Source organism: Callorhinus ursinus, unplaced genomic scaffold (assembly GCF_003265705.2).
Source record: "Callorhinus ursinus isolate GAN/ISIS: 27379988/994484 unplaced genomic scaffold, GSC_fseal_2.0 scaffold8, whole genome shotgun sequence".
In the NCBI taxonomy this organism is placed as follows: Eukaryota; Metazoa; Chordata; class Mammalia; order Carnivora; family Otariidae; genus Callorhinus; species Callorhinus ursinus.
This window is the reverse complement of record NW_027397070.1, coordinates 25,854,962-25,877,371: the sequence shown is the minus strand read 5'-3', so window position 1 is coordinate 25,877,371 and position 22,410 is coordinate 25,854,962. Positions and strand designations below refer to the sequence as shown.

Here is a 22,410-nt window from a genome sequence, read left to right as displayed (position 1 = left end):
AATTCAAAATTTATATTAACTCCTGACTGCATGGTTATGTGTTATGTGATTTTCTCCAGTAGTACTCAGGGGCCAAAGAAGACAGATGGATGGATCCAAAATTGAGGATTTGTTGACTGACTGTGCCATTAAGTCAAAGGAGTAAAGAGATTGTATCTGATGATAAGAATGTCCTTAAAACCAAGAGGGCTGGGGGCTGTTAGTTGGGGAGACTGAAGGCCAGATGCCTTGGCAGGACTGAAGATGGGGGCACCTGTTAAGCAGCTCACTCTTGATTTTGGCCCAGGTGATCTCAGGGTCCTAGGGTTGAGCCCCATGTTGGGCTCCATGCTCAGTGGGGAGTCTGCTTCAGGATTCTCTCTCTCCCTTTGCCTCTTTCCCTTCTCACTGGCTCTTTCAAATAAATAAATAAATCTTAAAAAAAAAAAAGACTGACGATGGGAGGGATGGTGGCATAGGGGAGGAAGGGTATAGGGTTGAGGTCAGAGTAGAATTTCAAAGTTTAAGATGTCAGAGGTGAAACAGTTCTAGGTGATGACAAGGTCTTGTAACAGGATAGGCGATATTGATGACAAGTGAATAGAGCTCTCAGATGACTCATAGGATATGAGAAAATTTGATATTATGTGGGTTAGGCACTAATGTATAAGTTTATCAGCTTGAGCCATGATTTTGTAAACTGTAAAGCCAGCCTTAAATATCACCTTCTCCAATGCTCCACTTTTGATTGACAATACTTTATTTATAATAATTCTAAAATAATGATCCTCCCCAAATTAGCAAACCAGGATACTAGCATCATCTCAATTCAGTAGGCTCATAAAATTGGAGCTGTTTTGCTTGTTTGAAGGATTAATTCTGTTCATTTGCAGATAAACACACATGAAAGAAGTGTTATTTCATAGCTCCAGATTAAGTCCCTTTTAAGATGATACTGAAGAATCCATATTTTATTTGGCGTTAAACACATCATAAAAGATCTGTAGTCTCCAGAAGTCTCCACATTCCAAGGTTACGAGACCCTCAATAAATGCATAAATACAATGTTAAACAATGGTAGGATGGATAAAAACACTTATATCTCCCAGACACCCTGTCCATGAAGTGCTCCAGTTACCAATATAACCAGCTGGTTTTCAGAAAAAAACAAAAAACTTTACTAGGTATTCACCAGTGGCTTTTAGCAAAGATAATAGAAGCTTGAAATTGGATGTAATGTCCCAGTGAGGAATAAGATTTCCACTTCTTTCACTGTCAGGTGCAGCCGGGGATAGGCAAAGAAATGTTTTGTTTGGTTTTTCAGATTTTTTTCCTCCAGTACTTAGCCTGAAACATTAAAGAACGATATCAGAAATCCCAGATCAACTGTAGCCAGCCAGGAAATTGATTTCACTTTAAGGGTATTCATAATAACAGAACCAATCTGTACGTTCATTAAATTCACCTAAAATGATAAGAAGTCTCGCAGAAGTCTTTCAAAGTGGAAGTTTTGTAAAAAGACTTTCGACTCTGCACACTTTCTAACCAGGGAGTAACTAGACAATTTCTCCTCTCCCTGCTCTGGAGGAAAGATCGACAGGCACCTGGGTTGTGTAGAAGTTAGAAGTGAAGGAATCCATGTGCCAGATCTTGCATGTGAAGTAATTTTTAGATATTTTATGGAGCTAGGGAAACAATTTTGCCCTTTCCCTTTTTCCCCTACTGCGTTTTCCATATTCCAAGACAGATGGGGCACATGTAACAAAACCAACCAAAAGCAGAGAATGCAATCTGGGATATTAAAAATAAAATCTTTTCCAAATCTTCACAGGCTCCTTTAAAAACACTTCTACCCAAGTGCTAAAGCAGCTAACAGAGGTGTCTAAAAATGGAAAGAAGAGGTGCCCCAAGGGTTCTTTCTTCAAAACCAGGCAGCATTAATATTTACTTCTCAGAAAGGAGCTCTATACACAATCAGCAAATATGACCAAATTTAGTCATATGTGGATTGAAGAAGATTATGTCCCGGAGAGCTCTCCATTAAGAATCTTTAAATATAAAATTGTTGAATCTAATCCAGAAATAAGGCAAACGGGCAAATGTCATCAATACTCAGGTATAATGTTAATATTTCAGTTGACTCCAAATAAACATTCAGTGCCATTATATTATTCAAAGAAATCAGTAAAGAGAATATGGTTGGCTAGATTTTGACATTGTATTGTTTGCCCTTACTATAAACTCTTTATTTTAGACATGTTGTAGCTTATATTTTACATTTTCATAGTATTTAAATGTTATATTCTCATAATATTTAAATGTAGGAGCCTATCAATCATGACTCCTGGGTTTTTAATTTTCTGTGTAAAACTAATTCATTCTGAACCACATGTAATTTCAGATTTTCTAGGAGTAGATTAACCTCACAAAATTATGTTCAAACATCACTATTCCATTGCCATCATCCAAAGAATACATCAATATTCAATTAAATGTAAATACAATTAATTTTTTCTCCCTTTTTCCACTGGGGCATATAAGTAAATTGTTTGAAATGTATTACTGATGGAAATTAAATGTAAATTACTTATTTCTTAGGTTCTGGAACCTCTGTGCACTGGGAACTTATCGAGGTGTTGGGGATATAGCCATGAACAAAGCGAACAAGCCCAGTCAGGCTAATGGGGGAAACTGGCAACAGCCCCATAAATAAGCAAATGAATGAATAAGACCATTTCAGATAGTGATGAGTACAGTGAAGGAAAGGAAATCTGCTAATGGTATAGAGGGTGATGAGAGAGGGTGAGGGGCAGGGAACAGGGTGGTTGGGACATTGGAGGCAGTGATGCTTAGATCACTGAAGGGCAAGGAGTCAGCAGGGCAAAGAGCTGGGGACCCTGGGGCTGGGGGAGGGGAAGAGGGACATTTTAGGCAAAGGGAACTAGCGAATGCAGGGAGGAGCTTGGTGTGTTCATACAACAGAAGTGTGCCAGACTTGGCAGGGAGAGTAGTGAAAGAGGAGATCTTTCTCCTCTTTATTAGTATTAGAGGCAACTTTCGTAGTAAAGCTTTGGACTTTATTCTAAGAGTGAGAAGAAGCCATAGGAACTAACTGCATTCTTTTAAAGATCAGTCTGTCTCCTGTGAGGCAAATGGATGGGACGGGGCAAGAAGGGAAACAGGGAGACCAGCTGGACTGATGTGGGAGTCTAGGAGAGCCACATGGTGGCCCCAAGTAGCCTGCTGGCAGTGGCTTTAGTGGGGAGAGTGGGACGTGCTCAAATTCAAAACATATTTTAGAGATACAACCTAAAGGACTGGCTGGTAGTTAACTGCATTTTCCCAAACTAAGTTCTCTCTCTTGAGCAACACTTCCAAAGCTCTTCTGAAACAATTTTATGTCCAAGCCCCTTGCCCTCACCTCCCTACTCATATGCATATATATATATATATATATATATATATATATATGCACACCTTTCAGGCCTCAGGAAAATGTCCCCCCCAGCCCTCTTAAATCACAGTTGGTCCAAATGGCTTATCTAGCCTTCCTTCCAATGCACCAAGTGCATTTGAGCTGCTTTTCTGTCTGCAGATCCCAGAAATGATGCTCCAGACAGCCTTCCCTAGGTCCTGTCACCTCACCATCCATAGCCTCCTACAGACTCCTAGAGAAATTCCCACCCAGTCATTTCATAATTGTGCACGACTTTTCATATCCCCGAGACTTCTGCCCTCTCTGGGGGTTGTCCTAGAAGCTACAGCAGCCTCAGTAACATTAGCAAGGCCCGGCTCAATGCTGGGTTCTTCACAAGCCTCAGTTACTTCACAGAGGACAGAACCCTAAGCGGTGCCGTCTAACAGTTAGGAAAACCAGGACGCAGACATGTTTGCAAATTGTGAAACAATACCCAGCTGGGTTTTCAGTCAGGTGAAGCTGCCCTGGGATCTTAACCTCTTGCTTCTCCAAGAACTGCCGCCCCAAGAACTTGGTTAAGCATCATAGTTAGAACACCACTCTAGGGGCGCCTGGGTGGCTCAGTCGGCTGAGCATCCAACTCTTGGTTTGGGTTCAGGTCATGATCTCAGGGTCATGGGATCGAGCCCGGGTCAGGCTCTGCACTCAGCAGAGAGTCTGCTTGTCACTCTCCCTCTGCTTGCTCACTCTCTGAATGAATGAATGAATGAAATCTTAAAAAGAAAGAAGAAAAAGAAAAAAAAGAACACAACTCTGGAGCCAGATTGCCTGAAATCGAATTTGAGTGTCACCACATTTTAGTTGCCTGACTTTGGACAAGACACTTAACCTCTTCTGTGTGCCTCTGTTTGTTCGTCTATAAAGAAGACATGATAATACTTGCCTCGGAAGGTGGGGAGTAAGGGAGCTACTGTGTATAAAGTGCTTAGGATGGCACCTGGCATAGAACGAGTCCTGTGTAAGTGTTAGCTCTCACCCTCATCATTCTCCTGCCCCACCCACCGAGGCATCACCCTCATTTCTTATTTGTGCACCAAAAATTCAGCACTTTGATTATGGAGTCAGTACCCAGCCCCCTAGGAAGGTGTGTAGGTGGATGTGGTTAGGAGAGAGCACAGTGGGGTCATTACAGAAAAGCTCGGTGGGGCAAAGTGATGAGGTGAGCTCAGAGATACTAGAGAGACACTTAATAAGTTGTGATTAATTTACTCTGAATAATGCATTGATGTGAAGACATTTTTACAGCATTCTTCAGATTAAGTTAGCTACCATTCCGAGGCTCATCTCACTGAACAGGAAGTTTGTGGAGTGGGCAGGGGGAGTCTATCTTTTGCAGTAACTCAGAGTTGAGCTTCTGCATCTCAAGCTCTTGCCTTCACTTCATTGTTTCACTATAGTTTTGGGGATGTTTGGCAGTCAAAGTAAACCAGATTTATCTGTGGTCACAACACATTTCAGCAACTTAGAATGATGAACTTTACTTCATGTTCATGCTACAAGTCCCCCATGGAAGGAACAAGAAGGTCTTACTGAGGAACCAGATTGGCGGAGGCCCCATCTCAACAGGCTTCCTTGATCATAGGGGCAGGGGAGAAAAAACATGACAAACCACATGGGGCTCTTGAAGCTTCAAATTGCTCATATTTCTTTTGTCAAAGCAAGTCATATGGCCATGTCTGGGCTTAAAAGGGAGAACATGTATAATTTTTCTACAGGGAAGTGTCCCCAAATACTTGGACAACTTACCACAAAGAGTTAACTGAAAGTTAACAGAAAACCCCTCTAAAAGCAGCTTGAACAATTAAGGGGTTATTTTTTTTACACAACAAGAAGTTTGGAGGTAGATCAAGTCTCAAGTTGATAAATCCAGTAGCTCAAAGATGTCTTCAGGGACCCACTTTATTGCCATCTTTCTACTTTACCATCCTTAGGATATCAGCACTATCTCTCTTTGTGGTCACAAAATGGCTGTAGCAGTGCCAGCCATCACATGCAGACAAGTAACATCCAGAGAAGAATAGTAGGGTTTCCTTCCACTAGTCTCATCGTATTGAGAAAATCTTTCCCAGAACCTCCAGCTTGCCTTGGGTCCTGTTGGCCAGAACTAAATCGCATGGCCATGACTCAGCCAGTCATGAGCAAAAGGAAAGACCACTTCCTGGGATAAGAAAAGGCCTAATTTCCCTTTGCACAAACAACTCTGATTTCTATAAGAAATATGCCACTGAACATAAGAAATCAAGAAAACAGGTAACCCTGTTTTACCAATTATGGTAAGCTCCTTTATTCAGGGTGTAAATAAAGAGGGACAATTCTTTTATGAAAAGCCAGCATTTGTGCTTACGTAATTATTCACAGTCAAATAACTATGGGCAAATAAAGCAAGCAAAACAGGCATCTAATAGGGAAGGATCATTTACCTAAGTAAGGGGCAGGGAAATAAGAAACTACTTTGGACTGATATTACATTCATCTCAAAAGAGTTGACCAAAAGAATTCACCACTCCCTTCTTTGTGGCCACCCTGGACTATAGCTTAAATATTCTTTCTTCATCATTCACCCACCACACTTTATTGCCTTTATCTGTGTACCTGTCTCCAACAGCAAAACAATGAGCTCTTTGAAAGATGTGGCCTGTTTCATCTGTTTATTCCTGTGCATGCTAAAAATAATAATGGGTAACATAATTTGATTGCCCACTGTGTACCAGAGCCCATTCTAAGTTCTAAATGAATTGATTCTTGTAATACAACTGTCCCATGAGGCATGTGCTATTATCTATGCTTAATACGTAAAGAGTTGGGAGGGTCAAAAGGTTAAGTCGTTTGACCAAATGTACACAACTATTAACTGATAGAGTTGAATTTCAAATGAAGGTGGCCTAGTTGGGTTATGCGTGGCACATTTGCCCCCAAAACAGGTGAACCTAATCTGCTTTAATATACAATATGAAGGTGTGAGAGAACAAGAGTGAAAGACAAGAGATATTATCTTTTATTTACATGTAGAATCTGAAATCAAGTATGATAGACTTAAATTCTCTGAAGGTAGAGATCATGTATGTTTCCCTTGCTCAGTATGGAGTCTCCATCTCCTAGTATACTTCCTGGCACACAGTAGGTCCTCACTGTTCCTGGAAGTGGGGGAGGGAGAACAGGAGGGACCGAGGGAGGAAGGAAAAGAGGGAAGGAGGAAGGAAGAGAGAATGAACGAATAAACACAGTTAATGTTCTCTTTCTCTTGCTCCTTATATTTTCTGCCTTCTTTTCCTGTATTATTTCTATGGGCAATTTCGTGTCTAAAATTTACAACATCTTACCTAAGATAGAAAGAAGTGTTAGTTTCTCTAAGTAACAAGGGTTCTCAAAAAGAAGAGTTTAAATGTAACATTGTTGCAGAGTAGGGAGGATTCTCTGCAGCCCTATAATTCATTTGGCTTTTGAAACAATGTGTCTTATATAAAGTAGATTTTTCCTCAAACAGAAACATTTTTTAAGAATTTGGACTTGCGCTTTTTCTTCTAATTATGTGCCGCTTGAAATGTCAATACAGTGCATGGACATATTGATTTTTTTTTAATCATTGCAAGTCCATAAACAAATGAACAGCAATAATTAAGGAAATGGCCACTGTCAGTTGATGGAAATATTACTATAGAAATCCGTCCACCAGCAACACATTTCAGTAGACAAGTAATAGGTTGAGAACACCAAAAATGCCATGTTTCTTCTTTATTTTAGCACCAGCATCATCAGTGTCTGCTTCCATAGAATGCTCCAAACTGTCACACAAATTTAATACATTAGATTTAATCGTTAGACCATATAGACCCCCACTCAGGTTTTAATCAGCAAAGTAAAATCCTGGTGAAACTGAATCATTACACTGTTGTCACAAGTGAATTTTAAGTGTTCTTATTCTTAAAGGGTGTCCAAGTTTCTACTGTTGATTTTGTTGTTCTGATTCCTATCCAGAGAGCTAATTTTAAAAAGTGTTTCTGTGATCTAACCTTGAACTAGAACTTCATGAGTCCCTGAATATCCCAAATTTCCCCAATATTCCATTTTTTTCTTTGTTCTTTATTCTTAGATGATTTTCAGATTTCATTCAAATTTCTTTGAGTTATTAGGGATTTTTTTCAGATGTCTCATCCAATTTCAATATATCAAAAAATGAACTCACTGATTTCTCTCCCCCATCTGTCTTTCTCTCCCCCTAGGTTCTGTCTCTTGGTTGATGGCACCATCATTCACTCTTTGATCCAAACCAACATTTAGCCACTTTTGATGGCTCTTGTTTTTCCACTTACATACAGTTAGTTGATAAGTCCATTCATTCAACCTCTAGATCCATCCTTCCCTTTTCATTCCCATGCCCCAAGTCAGTCCCTCATCATCCTGGCCCAAAATATTGCAGTAACCCCTCCCACCCCCCAAAACTGGCTTTCGCGATGTATCTCTTATCCCACCAACCCATCTTCTATATTTCCATTCAATTATATTCTAAAAGAGAGACGCATCATGTTTCTTCCCTGCTCAGAAACCTACAATGGCTCATTATTGCTAATTTTTTAAAAAGTCCAAACTCTTTAATAACATTCAAGACTTGGGGCACCTGGGTGGCTCAGTCCATTAAGCGTCTGCCTTCAGCTCAGGTCATGATCCCAGGGTCCTGGGATCGAGCTCCACATTGGGCTCCCTGCTCCATGGGAGCCTGCTTCTCCCTCTGCCTTCCACTTCCCCTGCTTGTGCTCTGTCTCTCTGTCAAATAAATAAATAAAATCTTTAAAAAAATAACATTCAAGACTCACCTTTGGTTACTCCCAGCCTACCTTAGCAGTCCCATTTCCTATCACTCCCCATCATTACCTTCCTTAGTGCGACACATATATGTGTTCTCCTCAGACTTATTGTGACATTCCTGAGTTCTGTCTGCCTGGCAAAATCCAAATTACCCTTCAAGGCCTAGTTCAAATACCCTCCTTGGTATCCAGGTGGAGTTAGTCAGTCCTTCTTTGCTCTTATACCATTTTGTTTCTATTCTTATTATGCCCCTGTCTTAGGTCAGGTTTCCAGATGTAGAACCTGAGAGGAGGATTTGTAGGAAAGTGGTTTCTATCTTTCTTTCTTTCTTTCTTTCTTTTTCTTTCTTTCTTTCTTTCTTTCTTTCTTTCTTTCTTTCTTTCTTTCTTTCTTTCTTTCTTTCTTTCTTTCTTTCTTGCTTTCTTTATTAAAAGATTTTATTTATTTGTCAAAGAGAGAGAGTGTGTGAGCACAAGCAGGGGGAGCTGCAGGCAGAGGGAGATGCAGGCTCCCCACTGAGCAGGGAACCCGATGTGGGGCTTGATCCCAGGACCCTGGGATCATGACTTGAGCTGAAGGCAGACGCTTAACCGACTGAGCCACCCAGGCGCCCCCAGGGAAGTGTTTCCTTAAGGAAATATTCTCAGAAGAGATTGGCCAGTATAAATGAGAGGAGACAGGCAAGAGAAAGGGATTGAGCAAGGGTGGCTTTAGATGAAGTCCCAGAGGGAGTGGCTCAGCCTCACTGAGTAGAAAAAGCCTGGACACTAATTTATGCCCTGCTCTGTGGCAAGGGGGCTGGGCCTTCCTACCCCTACACCAAGCAGTCACTAGCAAGGAACTCAACTCCCAAGCACTTCCTGCCCTCTGAATATGTTCGCAGTACTCAAGGGCGGCTGCTCAAGGAGTCATAGGTGCAAGCCATTGGAAGCAAAAGTATGTCAGAGTTGATGGAGGAGAACAGGAATGGTAAAAAGTGATCCCCAGGCATTTGGGAGGAGGCAGATAGTATCAGCTACACTCCTCAGTATACTCAGCCTTGTTTCCACCTAAACACCTCCAGCCCCCGGATGGTGAATTACTTGAGAGGAAAGACCCCTTCTTGGTCGTCTTTATGTCCCTACAGCAGGGAAGATATTACTTCACACCTGGAAAGTGCTTAAATAGCATTTACTGGTCCGAACTGAATACTAGTTTTGTAGGTCTTTTGCAACATTTTGCTGCTACTAATCATATTCCTGGGTTTTTTTTTTCCCCCTAGCTGGTTTTAGCTCAATAATAAAAGATAGGGCTTCTGGGGTTTCAAAACTTAAGGTTCAACTTTTCACCTTGCACTTTTCTTCCCCGGGCAACAATTTGCTCAGCATATCTCTTCCTAAATTCCAAGACAGGCTGCTTGCTCTGTTCAGTCAAGACTGCCAACCCAAGAAACATTTTCAAAAGATCACAGTCAACGTCATTGCCAAAAGAAGAAGTTCTTGGCACACAAAGGACCTGGTTCAATATGAGATGCCAGATGGTGATTTCAACTTCAGCTAAATTCCTGCTGAAAAAAGTGTTTGAACTGCAGATGAGAAAAGCTTCTATGACAAATTTCCAAGCGTGAGAAGCTTCAGAGGGAAATGGCAAGTGTTGATACACTCCCCCCCCCAACCACATGCACACACCATAGAACTACTACCTGCATCTGGTAATTAAGATTCCGACAAAGATGCCTCTGCTTTTCAAGAAGACTGAGCCCTGATTTGATTTTTACTAATATTAAAGTGTATTAACTGAGTCCATTAAAAGCAAATACTATTTGATTACATGTAGTGTTTTTCAAAGGATGTGTCCCCTTAGCATCTGCTGTAAGCTTTTTTAGTATCTGGAGGTAGTTTTCATTCCTCTCTACCAATAACTCCATTATTAAGCCAATTAATAATCAGCATGTCTCCCCTCCCTAACTTTCTTTTTTCCCCCTCCCTAACAACCTTCAAATTACAGGGAATATACATGAAGTATAAGTTGATGGTGCTCTGCCTGGACACTCTTGCGTCCCTGACTTCCTTTCTCCTTCCAGGAGACTGAAAGCCCAGCTCCCCTGATGCCAGTCAGGGCACATTCTGAGATGTGGTTTATGCTCCAGAGCTCCATTCAAGATGCAGCTGAGGTTGAGACTTTGCCGGAAAGTGTACTCTTGGCTGGTTCCTTCTCTTCGGCTTTCCCTATCGTATTCCTCCTTCCCCATCCTTCTCCTCCACCACACTCCCTTACAGAATTAAGGAGCATCTCTTTAACAACATTCTTGCACCCAAATCCTTATCTCAGGGTCTGCTTCTGGGGAAATGACTTAAAATTCTGTGCAATGGAAAACTTCAAGGCATTTCATGCTGATAGAGAGAAGGGCTATTGTTTCTGGGGCAAGAAATGTATGCATACCTACTTTATCAATCAAGACTTAGAAGGAAATAGTGGATAAACTCAAATTAGGTCTTTGGAGAATAGTTAATAAAAGGACTGATTATAAAGGGGTGGGCTGGGTGCAGAGAAACAAGGAGATTACCTGCCTGGGAACTGATAACAGGGTGCCATTACCAACCCGAGGCTCCACTGGAAAGCAGAGAACTGGTGACAGAGTTGCGTGGAGAGGGCTGTGTGACAGAAGCTGTGATCTTGAGGGATGCAGCCAGCCTAGGGGACCCTACAGGGAGCAAGCTGGCCAAATAAATACTGCAATCTCATGCTCCTTCATTCCTCCCATCTTTTACCAGTGATCCCATCAGCTGAACCTAATGGGAAGCCAGGTGCAAAAGAGCCCCTTCGTGCAGCACATCTAAGCTGGCCTCTAAGGGCATAGGGCAGGTGGAGAAGGGCAGAGAGGGCACCCAGAGGGACAAGCAGAAGCTATCCGGCGTAACTACCTACCTTTTCTCCCTCCCTCTCTCTCTCTCTCTGTCTCTGTCACACACACACACACACACACACACACACACACAGTTTGTCCTGTTCTTGATTTTGACCTGTGACTAGACACATATAAATAGGCACTGATTTTTCTCCCTGTTGATCTTGTTTCTTTTTATCCTATTTATGCTTCAGAGGACCCAGAGATAAGGCTGTATGATGTTGCTCATCAAACAGACTATCAATAATCAAGAATCAGACAAAATACATTTTTATTAAAGTCTGAATATGGTAACTGGGCATCTCAACAGTAGCCTCCAAACCTCAGCCTCTAAGATGGCATTTTTTTGTACCCTGAAATATGACTACAGAGCTCACTACCATAAAATTTATCATCTCTTTGACTGCAGTATTTTGATGTAAAGAGCTCTAATTTATATCCCTAGAGAACCATACCCGTTTTCTCCCAATTGAAAACAAAATACAAATCAAAGATTTATGTTGTTTTTTATAATGATGTGCCTAATTGCTTTCTCATTAATCCAGGTGCAAAGATGCCCTCATTATTCGGTTTACTCCCAGATGTCCTCATTATTGGAAGCAACACTCTCTTTCTGTTGGTCTCATTTTCTGTTTTTGAAATGGTCATTTTTCCCACAAGCAGCTTTGGCTTGGTTCAGAATATAATGCACTGCAAAATGTGCAGATTGAAGACAAAGGGTCACTCAGTTATTTGAAGGTCTTTGAGATTAATCATGGAAACCAACCTCCTGGTCCTCGGGATGCTGGCAGGAGCTGGTGTGGGTGAGATGAAAGACATGATGGAGAAGTACCACTTCCACATATCCCTGGAGGACAGGCAAGGCTCAGCAGTGCCTTCTGGGCCTCTAGCCCTCTCTCTCTGCTGGGTGCCCTGCAGACTCAGATACAGCTGAGCAGAAAACAGGTAGGTCGTGGGGCACGCATTAGCAAATGGCCTACAGGGCTGCTGTTTCTAGGTACTAAAATAGTATAGGGGCGCCTGGGTGGCTCAGTCATTAAGCAGTCTGGGATCCTGGGATCGAGCCCCGCTTCAGGATCAAGGATCGAGCCCCGCATCGGGGTCCTGGGATCGAGCCCCGCATCGGGCTCCCTGCTCAGTGGGAAGCCTGCTTCTCCCTCTCCCCCCCCCACCCTCCCCCGCTTGTGCTCCCTCTCTCTGTGAAATAAATAAATAAAATCTTTAAATAAATAAATAAATAGTATATATCGGGCTATTTTCTTCTGAAATTTTATTTTTAAGATATTTGTGGGGGTGGGTCCAAAGGTTTTAGAGGATGGTGATTTAAAAAAAAAAAATCTCTAAACACCATGCTTCATTTTGAGGCAGCTGTTTGCATCACCCATGCAAACTCACCATGGAAGGGGAATGCAAGGGTGGCCGGGCTCTGCGTAGGCGTCTGATGCAGTCAGTAGGAGATCCTGTTGAGCAAGGCACCCAACCCTCCCGAACCCAGGTTCCTTGTGACAATGAGGAATGAGGTTATGAAGTTAGAATCCTCTTCTTGTTCTAACACTGCACTGTGAGCTACAGTAGCCACTGGTTGCATATGGCTAGTCTGAACTGAGATGTGCGGCTGGTGCCAAAAATCACCAGATTGCCAAGACTCGGGACAAACGCAAATGTAAGTTATACCATTAAAAATTTTTATATTGATTATGTGTTGAAATGATAATAATTTGAGGTATATTAGGTTAAATGAAATATAAAAATTTTACTAATTTACTATTTAAATTGTGGCTACTAGAAATTATGGAATTATACATGTGGCTTATGTTACATTTCTATGGACAGAATGGGTTTTTTTAAATGATTGATTGAACTATTTAAAAATGTATGTTTCTGAGTTCCCATTTCTTCTGGATGCACATCAAATTCTAGAAAACTTAAAGAAGTCTTGCTTGGGAAAAGATATTACCTCATTTTCCATTCAAAGGTCTTTTTTTAAAAAAAGGTAAAAATTTCGTGTCATGTTGGCTAAGTGTTGAAGAGAGTGTGAGGAGAAAGAATAGCAATGTTCCTTAAACTAGAATTTAATTTTCTTCTACTTTGAGTGAAGCTGGAGTGTCAGTCTTTAGGTTTTAGAACAGTAGAACATTTCCAGATTGCAGACACATGAAAATAGATGCTTCCCAAAGTGAAGAGCAGCCCTCCTCCTCTGCCACGCACACACATGCAACATCTCTTCTCCATGTGAGTGCCAAGTATTTGGAAAGCACCTAAATGCTCAGTTCATGAGCTCCAGAAGGCACATGTTCAATAACCACTTCCTGCTGTGCATTAACTGCTGGGTCAAATAAAGAACAGTAGACAGAGACAGGGTATCAAAATATGCCCCAGGACTGATGATCTGGGCAGAAAGGGCAGCACAGGGAAGATTCAGAGGCACATGAGAGCAGAGTGGAAGGAGGGTAGGTTGTTTGGAGACAATGAGCCAACATCCATCTGCCGGGATCAAGTAGGGCCTTGCCTATCAGGAAGGAGATCTAGGACCTGACCTGAAAGGCGATGGACTAAATGATCTAACAGAAGCCATATTTTAGGGGACTCATCCTCTCTTCCCTGTCATGCTATATGTGTCCCCCAACTGGAGGACCTGATTAGAATCCAGGGCTACCCAGGAGGGCCTGGGATCAAGCTCAGCAGGGAGTCTGCCTCTCCCTCTGCCCCTCCCCCTGCTTGTGCTTTATCTCTCTCTCAAACAAATAAATAAAATCTTAAAAAAAAATCCAGTGCTACCTCAGATCATTTCCTTACTGTCTCCGGTGCATGTTTTTTGCTTCCCCCAGGGAGAAAGATACAGTCAAAGGCAAGAGCCAAGGTTGATGTTTCTTTTGAATATCTCATGATTTCCAGGACAGTTGTAGACACAGAGTAGGTAACTCAATGCTTACTTTAAAAATAATAATAATGAATTAAATTGTGCTAAATCCCTGGGTCCTCTTCTTTCATATATTTCATGAGGGAAAATGGAGAATCCTAATTCCTAATGAGGGTTCTTCAGGGGCAAAAGTATAAATCAGTTTGCCTTCTGACTATTTCCTGTCCCCTTTCCGTGTTTATCTCCTTTCTTCCCAGCATCTTCCTGGGTTCTTACCACCCTCATTTTGTCACTGGAACTTTCTCCTAGCCTTTGACTTACACATCTGGATGGAACCCAAATTTCCCCCTTCCTCCTTTCATCACCCATTACCTTAGGTACTTGGGGAGAGTATGATGTCCCTTCTACCCAGACAGTCCCTGGCTTGGACTAGAAATGATGATCTGCTTTAACCATTTAGCCCCCCTGATGCAGCTCTGTAACTTACCTGAAGATTGCTCTGATCAGTTCACATGGTCAGAGAAATAAGAAAGTCATTTATTGAAGTGTAGAAGGAGCTGTGAGTTACTAGAGAGTGACAAAAGCATTTTTGTTTTGTTTTTGTTTGTTTTTGTTTTTTGAAGATTTTATTAATTTATTTGACAGTGAGAGAGAGCACAAACAGGGGGAGCCGCAGAGGAAGAGGGAGAAGCAGGCTCCTTGCGGAGCAGGGAGCCCGACGCAGAGCTCTATCCCAGGACCATGGGACCATGACCTGAGCCAAAGGCGGGAGCGTAACTGACTGAGCCACCCAGGAGCCACCTGTTTTGCTTTGTTTTTAACTGTACGGTGACTAAGAAATAATTTATACGCGACTGCGACTTTAGGGGAGGGTAGACTGAGTTTGGTTAGAACTATGGGCTTTCTTTGCCCAGAAAAGAAATATAACTCTGTAGATCCCAAGGAAATTAACAAAGCCTGAATTTTCTCTCTCTCCTTAAAAAAAAAAAAATCACTCTTGTTGTCCTCACTTTAAACTAATCATTACAAAGTTACTTCAAGAAGAAACAAAGAATAACTTTCTCTTCCCTGGATTATTCTCTGGTTAACTTTTTAGAGCTTTTAGCCACCTGAGAAAACCAATCCAATACTGAAAAATGTTGCCAAAAGTCACTCAAAGACATCACATTCCCTAATACTTTAAGGATCCTGAGTCCCCGAACAAGGCTCTTTATAAATTGAGAGTTAATATCAGAGGCAGACAAACTGCAACAGATAAAAGTGAAATGTGGTTTGTAAAGGCTGGGTAAATGTTTATGTCTCTTTTCACTTTTTTCCTTCTATTGCATAAGAACCTGGCTACTTTTTTGGCTATCTTCATTTTTGTTTAACAGAGAAAGCTCAAAAGCTTAGGTTCTAAGGTAAGTCCCTGCTTTTTTCCAGTGACTCTAGACTGGACTAAGATTAACCTTTCCCCCTGTGCAACTTAAGTTGCAGGCACATGGTATTAAATTATCTGCCTTGGTAAGAGTGTCCTTGCAAAGCTACACCACAAAGTAGCCATGCTCCACACTCTCCCCTCCTTTGTAGCAAGGCTGGGGGTTGGATGTCATTCCAAGTTTCTAGTCCCAGCATTAACTCCACCCCACTCACCCCTCTCAAGAAAAAGTATCTTGTGTTTCTCAAACCACACAACCCCCACCAATTCTGACCTTTCTCCATAGGGAGTGAATGCCACCTCCAGCATCCCCTGACTCCCAAGAATCACCATGTTGAATTAATGAGCAATCCCAGCCTTAAGGATTCTTGCAGGTAAAAGGGATGCTTGGAGAGAGAACCAGTAGGATGAGGCTCCCATGGCAGAGATTAAGTGAAACAAGGAAACATCTCTTCATTCTTAACCTTCTCAGACTGTTGGCTGTTTTCCTCCCCAGTGAACATTCTTCTCTGAGATGACACCTATGTAAGTATTCTGGTCACAAGTTAGCTATTCACTTAACAGTGTGTCTGTGTGTTGTATAATTACTACTGGACAGAACCGTGCATAAAGTATATGAATGTGTGTGCATAAGAGTATTAAAAAGGGCGGGAGGGGGAGCATGTGTTGAAAGAAGAGAACTCGATTCTAAAATAAGACTGATATGCTTTAAAAAACAAACTTTTAAGTTGGGGACAACTGTAGATGCACATTAAGTTTTAAGAAATAGTATAGAGAGATCCCTTATAGACCTTTTACCCAATGGTAATATTTTGAATAACTGTAGTACAATATCACAACCAGGAAACTGACATTAATACAGTCCTAGGGCCTTATTCAAATGTCACCACTTTTGTGTGTACTCATCTGTGTATTTAGTTTGGTGCAATTTTGTCACATATGTAATCTGCTTTTGAATCTCAGCTGTGGTAAGTACTAGCTGTGTGACCCTGAACAAGCTCCCTAGCTTCTTTGAGGCCCAGTTTCCTCATCTGTAAAATGGGTATAATGTCTGTCTCTTGAAGGTGGTGCGAGGATTAGGTAAAATCATTTCTGCTAATTTTGCAGCGCACTGGATTATCAATAAATGCTAGTTTCCTTCCTATCCCTTGTTCTTTCAGTGGCAAGGGAATATTCTCCAGTTTCTTGCTGAAATAACCAGACTTGTGGGTTACAATAAATCAGGCAGCTCCTTCTTCAAGGCCAACATTTAACCCTGCAGTTCGAAGAGAACACAGTGGATGTCACCTGCCCACAGCTGCTGCCTGTAGGCCTGGATTGTATCCAGATCAGAAGTGTAGAGATGCGGGCGGGAGGCGGGGGAAGGGAGTGAAAAAGGAGAAACTCAGGGGGAGCAATACTGAACAGTCGTTGGCTGAAGAGCTACCAATTCCAAGGATTTTCCATCCGGTGTGGCTAGTGACCGAGGGATGGATGTACCCGAGGAAAGCTAGATAGGGGGTGGGAGCCTTTGAGAACATGGTGGGCAGGTGCGGAGGCCCGTCTAGACCTGGTAGGAGGATCACACTCCTTCCAGAGTTCAGTCAAGTCTAGAGCTCTTTTGTCTACTGCAGCCCCCTTCCAATGACAGCCAAGGAGCGCTCAAGGGGGAAGAAATCCAGGACCGCCTGAGAGGCACCTGAATCCCCACCCTAAGGTCCCGCTGGCTGGAGGCGGAGGCCTTTCCTCCCGGGTGTCCTAGACGAAGCCGAGTGTGAGCGGGCGGGTTTGGAGGGAGAGGCTAGAGGGCAGGGGGGTCGAGGAGTGAACGCACTAGCCCCTGCTTGGCGGCGACCTCGAGGCGCCGACCTCCTCCACCTGCACCCCGCGAACCCTAGCGTTTCCAAGTTCAAATCTCCGAAACGACCGCCCCAGCGTCACGCAGCAGCCAAGCCGGGACCGGGCTCCGTGTTCCCGCGACCCGAGCAGTCCCCGGGAGCCGGGGCGCAGTCGGCGTCTAAGTGGGGGTCGGGGGGCGGACCCCGCGAGGGCCGGGACACCGCTCGGCGCTCCTCCCTCGGCCGCCCCCAGCGCCGCGGGCCGCGGAGGAGGAGCCGCGGCGGGGCCGGCGTCGCCCTGGCTCCTCCTCCCCGCGCGGACCAGGCCCTTCCTCCCCGGCGTCCAAAGCTCCGGGTGGCCGCGGCCGAGCCGGGAGCCGAGCGCGCTGGGCGCGGCTGTCCCGCTGCCTCCGCCTCCGAGCCCTGAGTGCGCCCGCGGCCATGGTCCCCGCGGCGGCGCCGGGCGCTTGAGCCCCGGAACGCGGTAAGCGAGGAGCCCGCTCCCGGGGACCCCCGCCCCGCGGCCTGGGGGTGCGCTGAGGCCTCGAGCCGCCCCCGCGCCGTCGGCAGGGCCCTGCGGGCGCAGGGCTGACCCCACATCGGGACCGGCTGGGGCTTTCCCTTCGGGGCCCGGGGCCAGGGCAGGAGCTGTCCCCGCGCGCGGGGCGCTCCCGGGAGACGAGGCGGGGAGGGGGCGGCTTCGCGGGCGGGAGGAGGAGCCGGTGGTGGCGGCGCGCGCTGCGCTGCCGTGGGGGTGGGGGGGGGGGGCCGGCGGGCGGGGAGGATGCGCGCTGCAGCCCCGAAGAGCCGCGCTTTTGTACGAGCTGGCTCCTTACATATGGAAATGACGCTCGCGCGGGTCCCCAGTCGCGTCCTTTTGAAGGACGCCCGCCCGGAACCACGGCGCCGGCTGCGAAGTATTGTCCCGCTTCGTGAGCCCTAACAAAGCGTCCTCCTTCGCTTTGCAGAGCCCTGGAGGCAGGCGGCCGGCGGTGCGGGCGCAACGGAGAGGCCGCCAGAAGGTAGGCGAGGACGGCGGAGGCCGAGACGGCGTGCCGCCTGGTGACACAATGGGGTGTCTGAGGTTTCTGGCGGTGCGATGGGCAGGCGGGTCGGAGACGCACCTGCAACACAGGTTGCGGGGGACCGGGGAGGCGCGCCCGCCCTCCGGCCGCGCCTCCGCCTCCCCGCGCGGCAGCGCAGCGGGGTCTGGGCGCCTCGGCCGCCCCCGCGGTCGCAGCCCGCAGCCGCCGGCTCAAAGCCGCTACTGTGTGTAGATCCAGGAGCCGACTTGAGTCCCGGAGGGAGCAGAAAGGGTGGTTGTTCTGTTGCCTTGTGCCACCCAGGCAGCCTTGTGATTGAGCAGCTGAAGAGAAACCTGTCTGGGGAAACCCGAGGTGATAAGCCTGGGCTCTCCGAGCAGCGGAGAGCTGTTTGGGGCCCTGAAAAGGGGGGGGGGGCATCTTAGAAGGCGTGCGGGAGAAACGCCTATAGAAAGACTTTGCCAGTGCAATGACTAAGAACTAAGGGGAAAAGGACCAAATGACATGCGGTTATTGCCTGAAAACCTTGATCGCCAGACCAGCGGAATGGAAGTGTGGAGTGCTGCGGGAGAAGCTTCCAGGGTTCCCAGGGCTGGGCTTCTGCGACTACCAAACCGGTCCCTGACAAAAAGACAAAGCTGATGGAAACACTTTACTACGGGAAGCTCTGTCTGTGAAGTTGAGAGAGAGGGAGAGAAAGAGGCGTTTTCCTGACCCCAGCCCCTACAAACCGGGGTCGAGGTGCACATAAAATGGGGGGTGGAAAGATTGCCCTACCATGTACCTTGCTTCAACAACTTAGCTATTATGAGATCCTGGGCCTTCTTTACTTAACAGGGACAGAGGAATTCCTGAGATGGACTTGCCATACAACTTAACTCTGAATTTATGAAATCAAAACAGATTGCCTAGTTGTCTTTTGTGACTGACATGGTAGCTAGAATCCCGATAAAGTCCATCCCAGCATATGGGCTGAGCTCCTGAGACCATGGAAGATTTCTCAGTGGGGCTCCCTTAAATACATTGACAAAAATTTATGCTTGTTTCCAGAGGCTTGACATTCTACAAGGAAATGTATTTTTCCTGTGTCAGCTTAATTTTATCTTGAATCTTCTGGTGGATGACCTGAAATATTGGCAGATCTTGCTCTGGAGTTGGGGGGCGGGTTGTGAAGATTTCCAGACTGTGTGTAAAAGTAACATTACAGGCTGGCTGAAAAACCTGTTTGTTGTCTCTTCAGCTGTTGTCAGTGTTCTTAGGGAGGTGAAGTGAACTCCTGGAGAGTTCATTTGCGGGTTTATTTTCACCTGTTCTCTGGCGAGTCTGTAGGGGAAAGCATTCTGAACTGCAGTAGAGATAAAGGGAAGGACTTACAGATGTTCCAAATGGTTTGGGCATCAATAAAGATATTGCCAGGGCAGAAGACTTTACAGGGGCAAAGGAAAGAAAACCATCAGAAGCACAGACTTTGCATTAAAATGTCAGGGATCAGTCATTTTAATAGTCATTTGCTCAGAATGGCATGGTGTCTTTCTTCGTCTTTTTTCATTTTCCATATGTAATGACCCTTAATAGCAAAAGATGTTAACTGTCACGGGGGGGGGGAGGAGAATAGGGGCCCACTGATTTCTGAACAGCCAACCTTAATGTAATAGGCAATATTCTTATCATAAGTCAGATGTTAAAATAAATTGTTTTAAATGTCACTGCAAATGACTTTCTAAACTAACATTTCACCAATCTTGATGCTTCCATTTTATGTTGATAATGAAAATACATTTTATCAGTCTTACATTGATAAAGGGTTGACAAGTTAGCCGGATTCAAGCAGCCTAAAGCCTTTTCAGGAGGTTTATTTTTATAGATGCCAATTCATCTGTAAGCCAATAAATTATGTGGTTTGAATTCTGGCTATTGAGCTTACATCTGTTGGGCAGGAGCTTGTGGAGAGACTGAGGCTTGCAAAAAGATGTTTTTATCTTATTTACAAATGAAATGGAATTTCATCAAGATTATGGGGAATATGCAAGTGAGCAACTTTTTTTGAAATTAGGACACCTCTTTGTTGCAATTTATATCAGCAGTTAATCATTTATTCAAGTTTTGGATGGAACAGTTACAAAGTATTTATGTTCTAACGTTCACATAAAAAACAAAGTTGGGAAAATATCATTTATAGATGTGAGAAGAGAACTTCTTCCCCCGGGGACTGTGCTCATAGATGTAGGCATTCTGAATTAATTTCAGTAAATATGGCTCAAGAGGTGAAAGTTGTTATAAGCGGTCTCTTTTAAGAGAGTAACAAACATGTAGCTCTGTTTTCTGCTTCTATAATTTTACTTAGTAGCTGATTACAGGTTATTGAATCTACAGTGTGCTAGGCTAATGATTTTGTTCCTCCAGCTACCTTGAGTTAACTACTTGATTAGTAATCCCTCTCACTGTTAGGTTTAACAAAAGCTTGGGTTTGGCCCATCATTCAGGATAGAAAAATACAAAAACTGTTTTTAATGTTTTAGAATAAATGCTAGTAGGATGTCCTTAGTTAAATTCAGTTTAATGGTGTAGTTAACAAAGGTTGTTATTTTCTTTCAAATTTATGTAATGTGACTTTTGTTTCTGTGCAGTGGCATTTAAACTTTTGTGTTACATCTTTATGCCATGGTTTTATTCTTGGTGATACCCCGGTGCTTATGGTATCCAGCTAGAAGTGAAGTACCGTCTGAACCAAGAGGAGGCTACCTGACAGGAGTCATTTTGCCGACCAGCAGCGATTTCTGGCAGAAATATCCTATATAGCTATGTAAATAGAGACAGTCGCTTTTTTTTTTTTTTTAAGATTTTATTTATTTATTTGACAGACAGAGACACAGCGAGAGAGGGAGAAGCAGACTTCCCGCTGAGCAGGGAGCTTGATGTGGGGCTCAATCCCAGGACCCTGGGATCATGACCTGAGCCGAAGGCAGATGCTTAACAACTGAGCCACCCAGGTGCCCCGAGACAGTCGCTTTTTTTGTTAAGCTTTTGCTGAACTTGAATTTGTTCTTGTCACTTTCGTTTTATCTGGAAATGAATCCAAAATGTTAAGACGGGAAATCTTTGCAATTAGAGTGTTTGCAAAAAAAAAAAAAAAAGAGAGAGAGAGAGAAGAAAAGGAAACATTGTAATTTGATCATTGGCATTATGAGGCTCTGACTTGCCAAACCCTGAAAGCTAAAGGCGTGAATGAAAAGCGTTCCCAGAGCAGGGTTTCTCCATGTTCACCGCTTTAGTTATAAAGTAACTAAATTAGTCACTTGGTGGTCACTGCCTGGTCTGTGGACCCCCAACAGCTATGTCTGAACACAAACCTAAAAGCATCTATTATGATACCCAAGGAAAGCGGCTGAGCTGAGAGGGACATCCAGACATTCCACATAGCTGTTCAGCTGCTGGACCATCTGGAGGGAAATAAAAGGCCTGGGCTAGGGGCTCCAGGCATTGTGCTCATTTATTATTTGGTTTTTCCCTTGCCAGACTTTGTCTCTTTTTCACTCCCTCTGGCCCAGAACAGACGTCCCCTTTGGCTGGGGTGCCATTCTTACAAGCTCTTTTCTGTACCTTGGATGCCAGAAAGTTCAGAAGTTCACGCATGCGCTTCATGGTGGCCTGATGTTGGGGACTTCATTATTCCAGCTGTACCTCCAGTTATGTCTTTTCCAGTCCCAGTTGGCACCGATTTCATCAGCTGGGGTTGCCGAGTGGCACACAGTAGCACAGATCTGTAACGGACATCCCCGTTGGGGTCTATGCATGTTGGCAGCCTTGTTTTGAGTTATTTGGAAGGAAAACGCTCCAAATAGTTCTCATTATGGGTGCTTATTGGGTGGTAAATGTTTTTGATAAATGGCTGTGTGCATCTGCCTCTTTTTTAGCCATCCCTAGTTAGAACTCCAAAATATTGCCCACACTGGCCCTTCTATTCCAAAGGAATTGTGAAGGCTACTGGCAATGTGATTGGGAAGGTAGATGGCGGAGAGAGGCCCCGGGTTGTGGTGGGCTTCATAAAGCTGGAATTGTGCTTTGTGATTTGAAGGAGGGTTTGTCACTCAAAACCCAACTTTTCTTCATCTCTGAGGAAGATTTC

General features: G+C 44.2%; 2 protein-coding genes across 15 annotated transcripts in view; both read left to right on the top strand.

Moving 5' to 3' along the window:
- Positions 1-14,803, top strand: part of PYGL (glycogen phosphorylase L) — a 101,379-nt gene extending 86,576 nt beyond the window's left edge. Inside the window, exon 21 of one of the 4 annotated variants that reach the window (XM_073895203.1) lies at positions 14,653-14,803. In XM_073895203.1, coding sequence (XP_073751304.1) covers positions 14,653-14,788 — 136 coding nt within the window. In that variant the 3' untranslated portion in view covers positions 14,789-14,803. Of the gene's footprint in view, positions 1-9,624; positions 9,815-14,652 lie in introns of those variants that run through there. The other 3 variants (XM_025870068.2, XM_025870066.2, XM_025870069.2) reach the window with 3 other exon arrangements.
- A 2,766-nt stretch (positions 14,804-17,569) lies between these two features.
- Positions 17,570-22,410, top strand: part of NIN (ninein) — a 98,907-nt gene continuing 94,066 nt past the window's right edge. For 9 of the 11 annotated variants that reach the window (XR_003207696.2, XM_025870059.2, XM_025870057.2 and 6 more), the window contains exons 1-2: positions 17,570-17,725; positions 18,210-18,263. The gene's annotated coding sequence lies outside the window, so the exon portion shown is untranslated. The remainder of the gene's footprint in view (positions 17,726-18,209; positions 18,264-22,410) is intronic. The other 2 variants (XM_025870062.2, XM_073895198.1) reach the window with 2 other exon arrangements.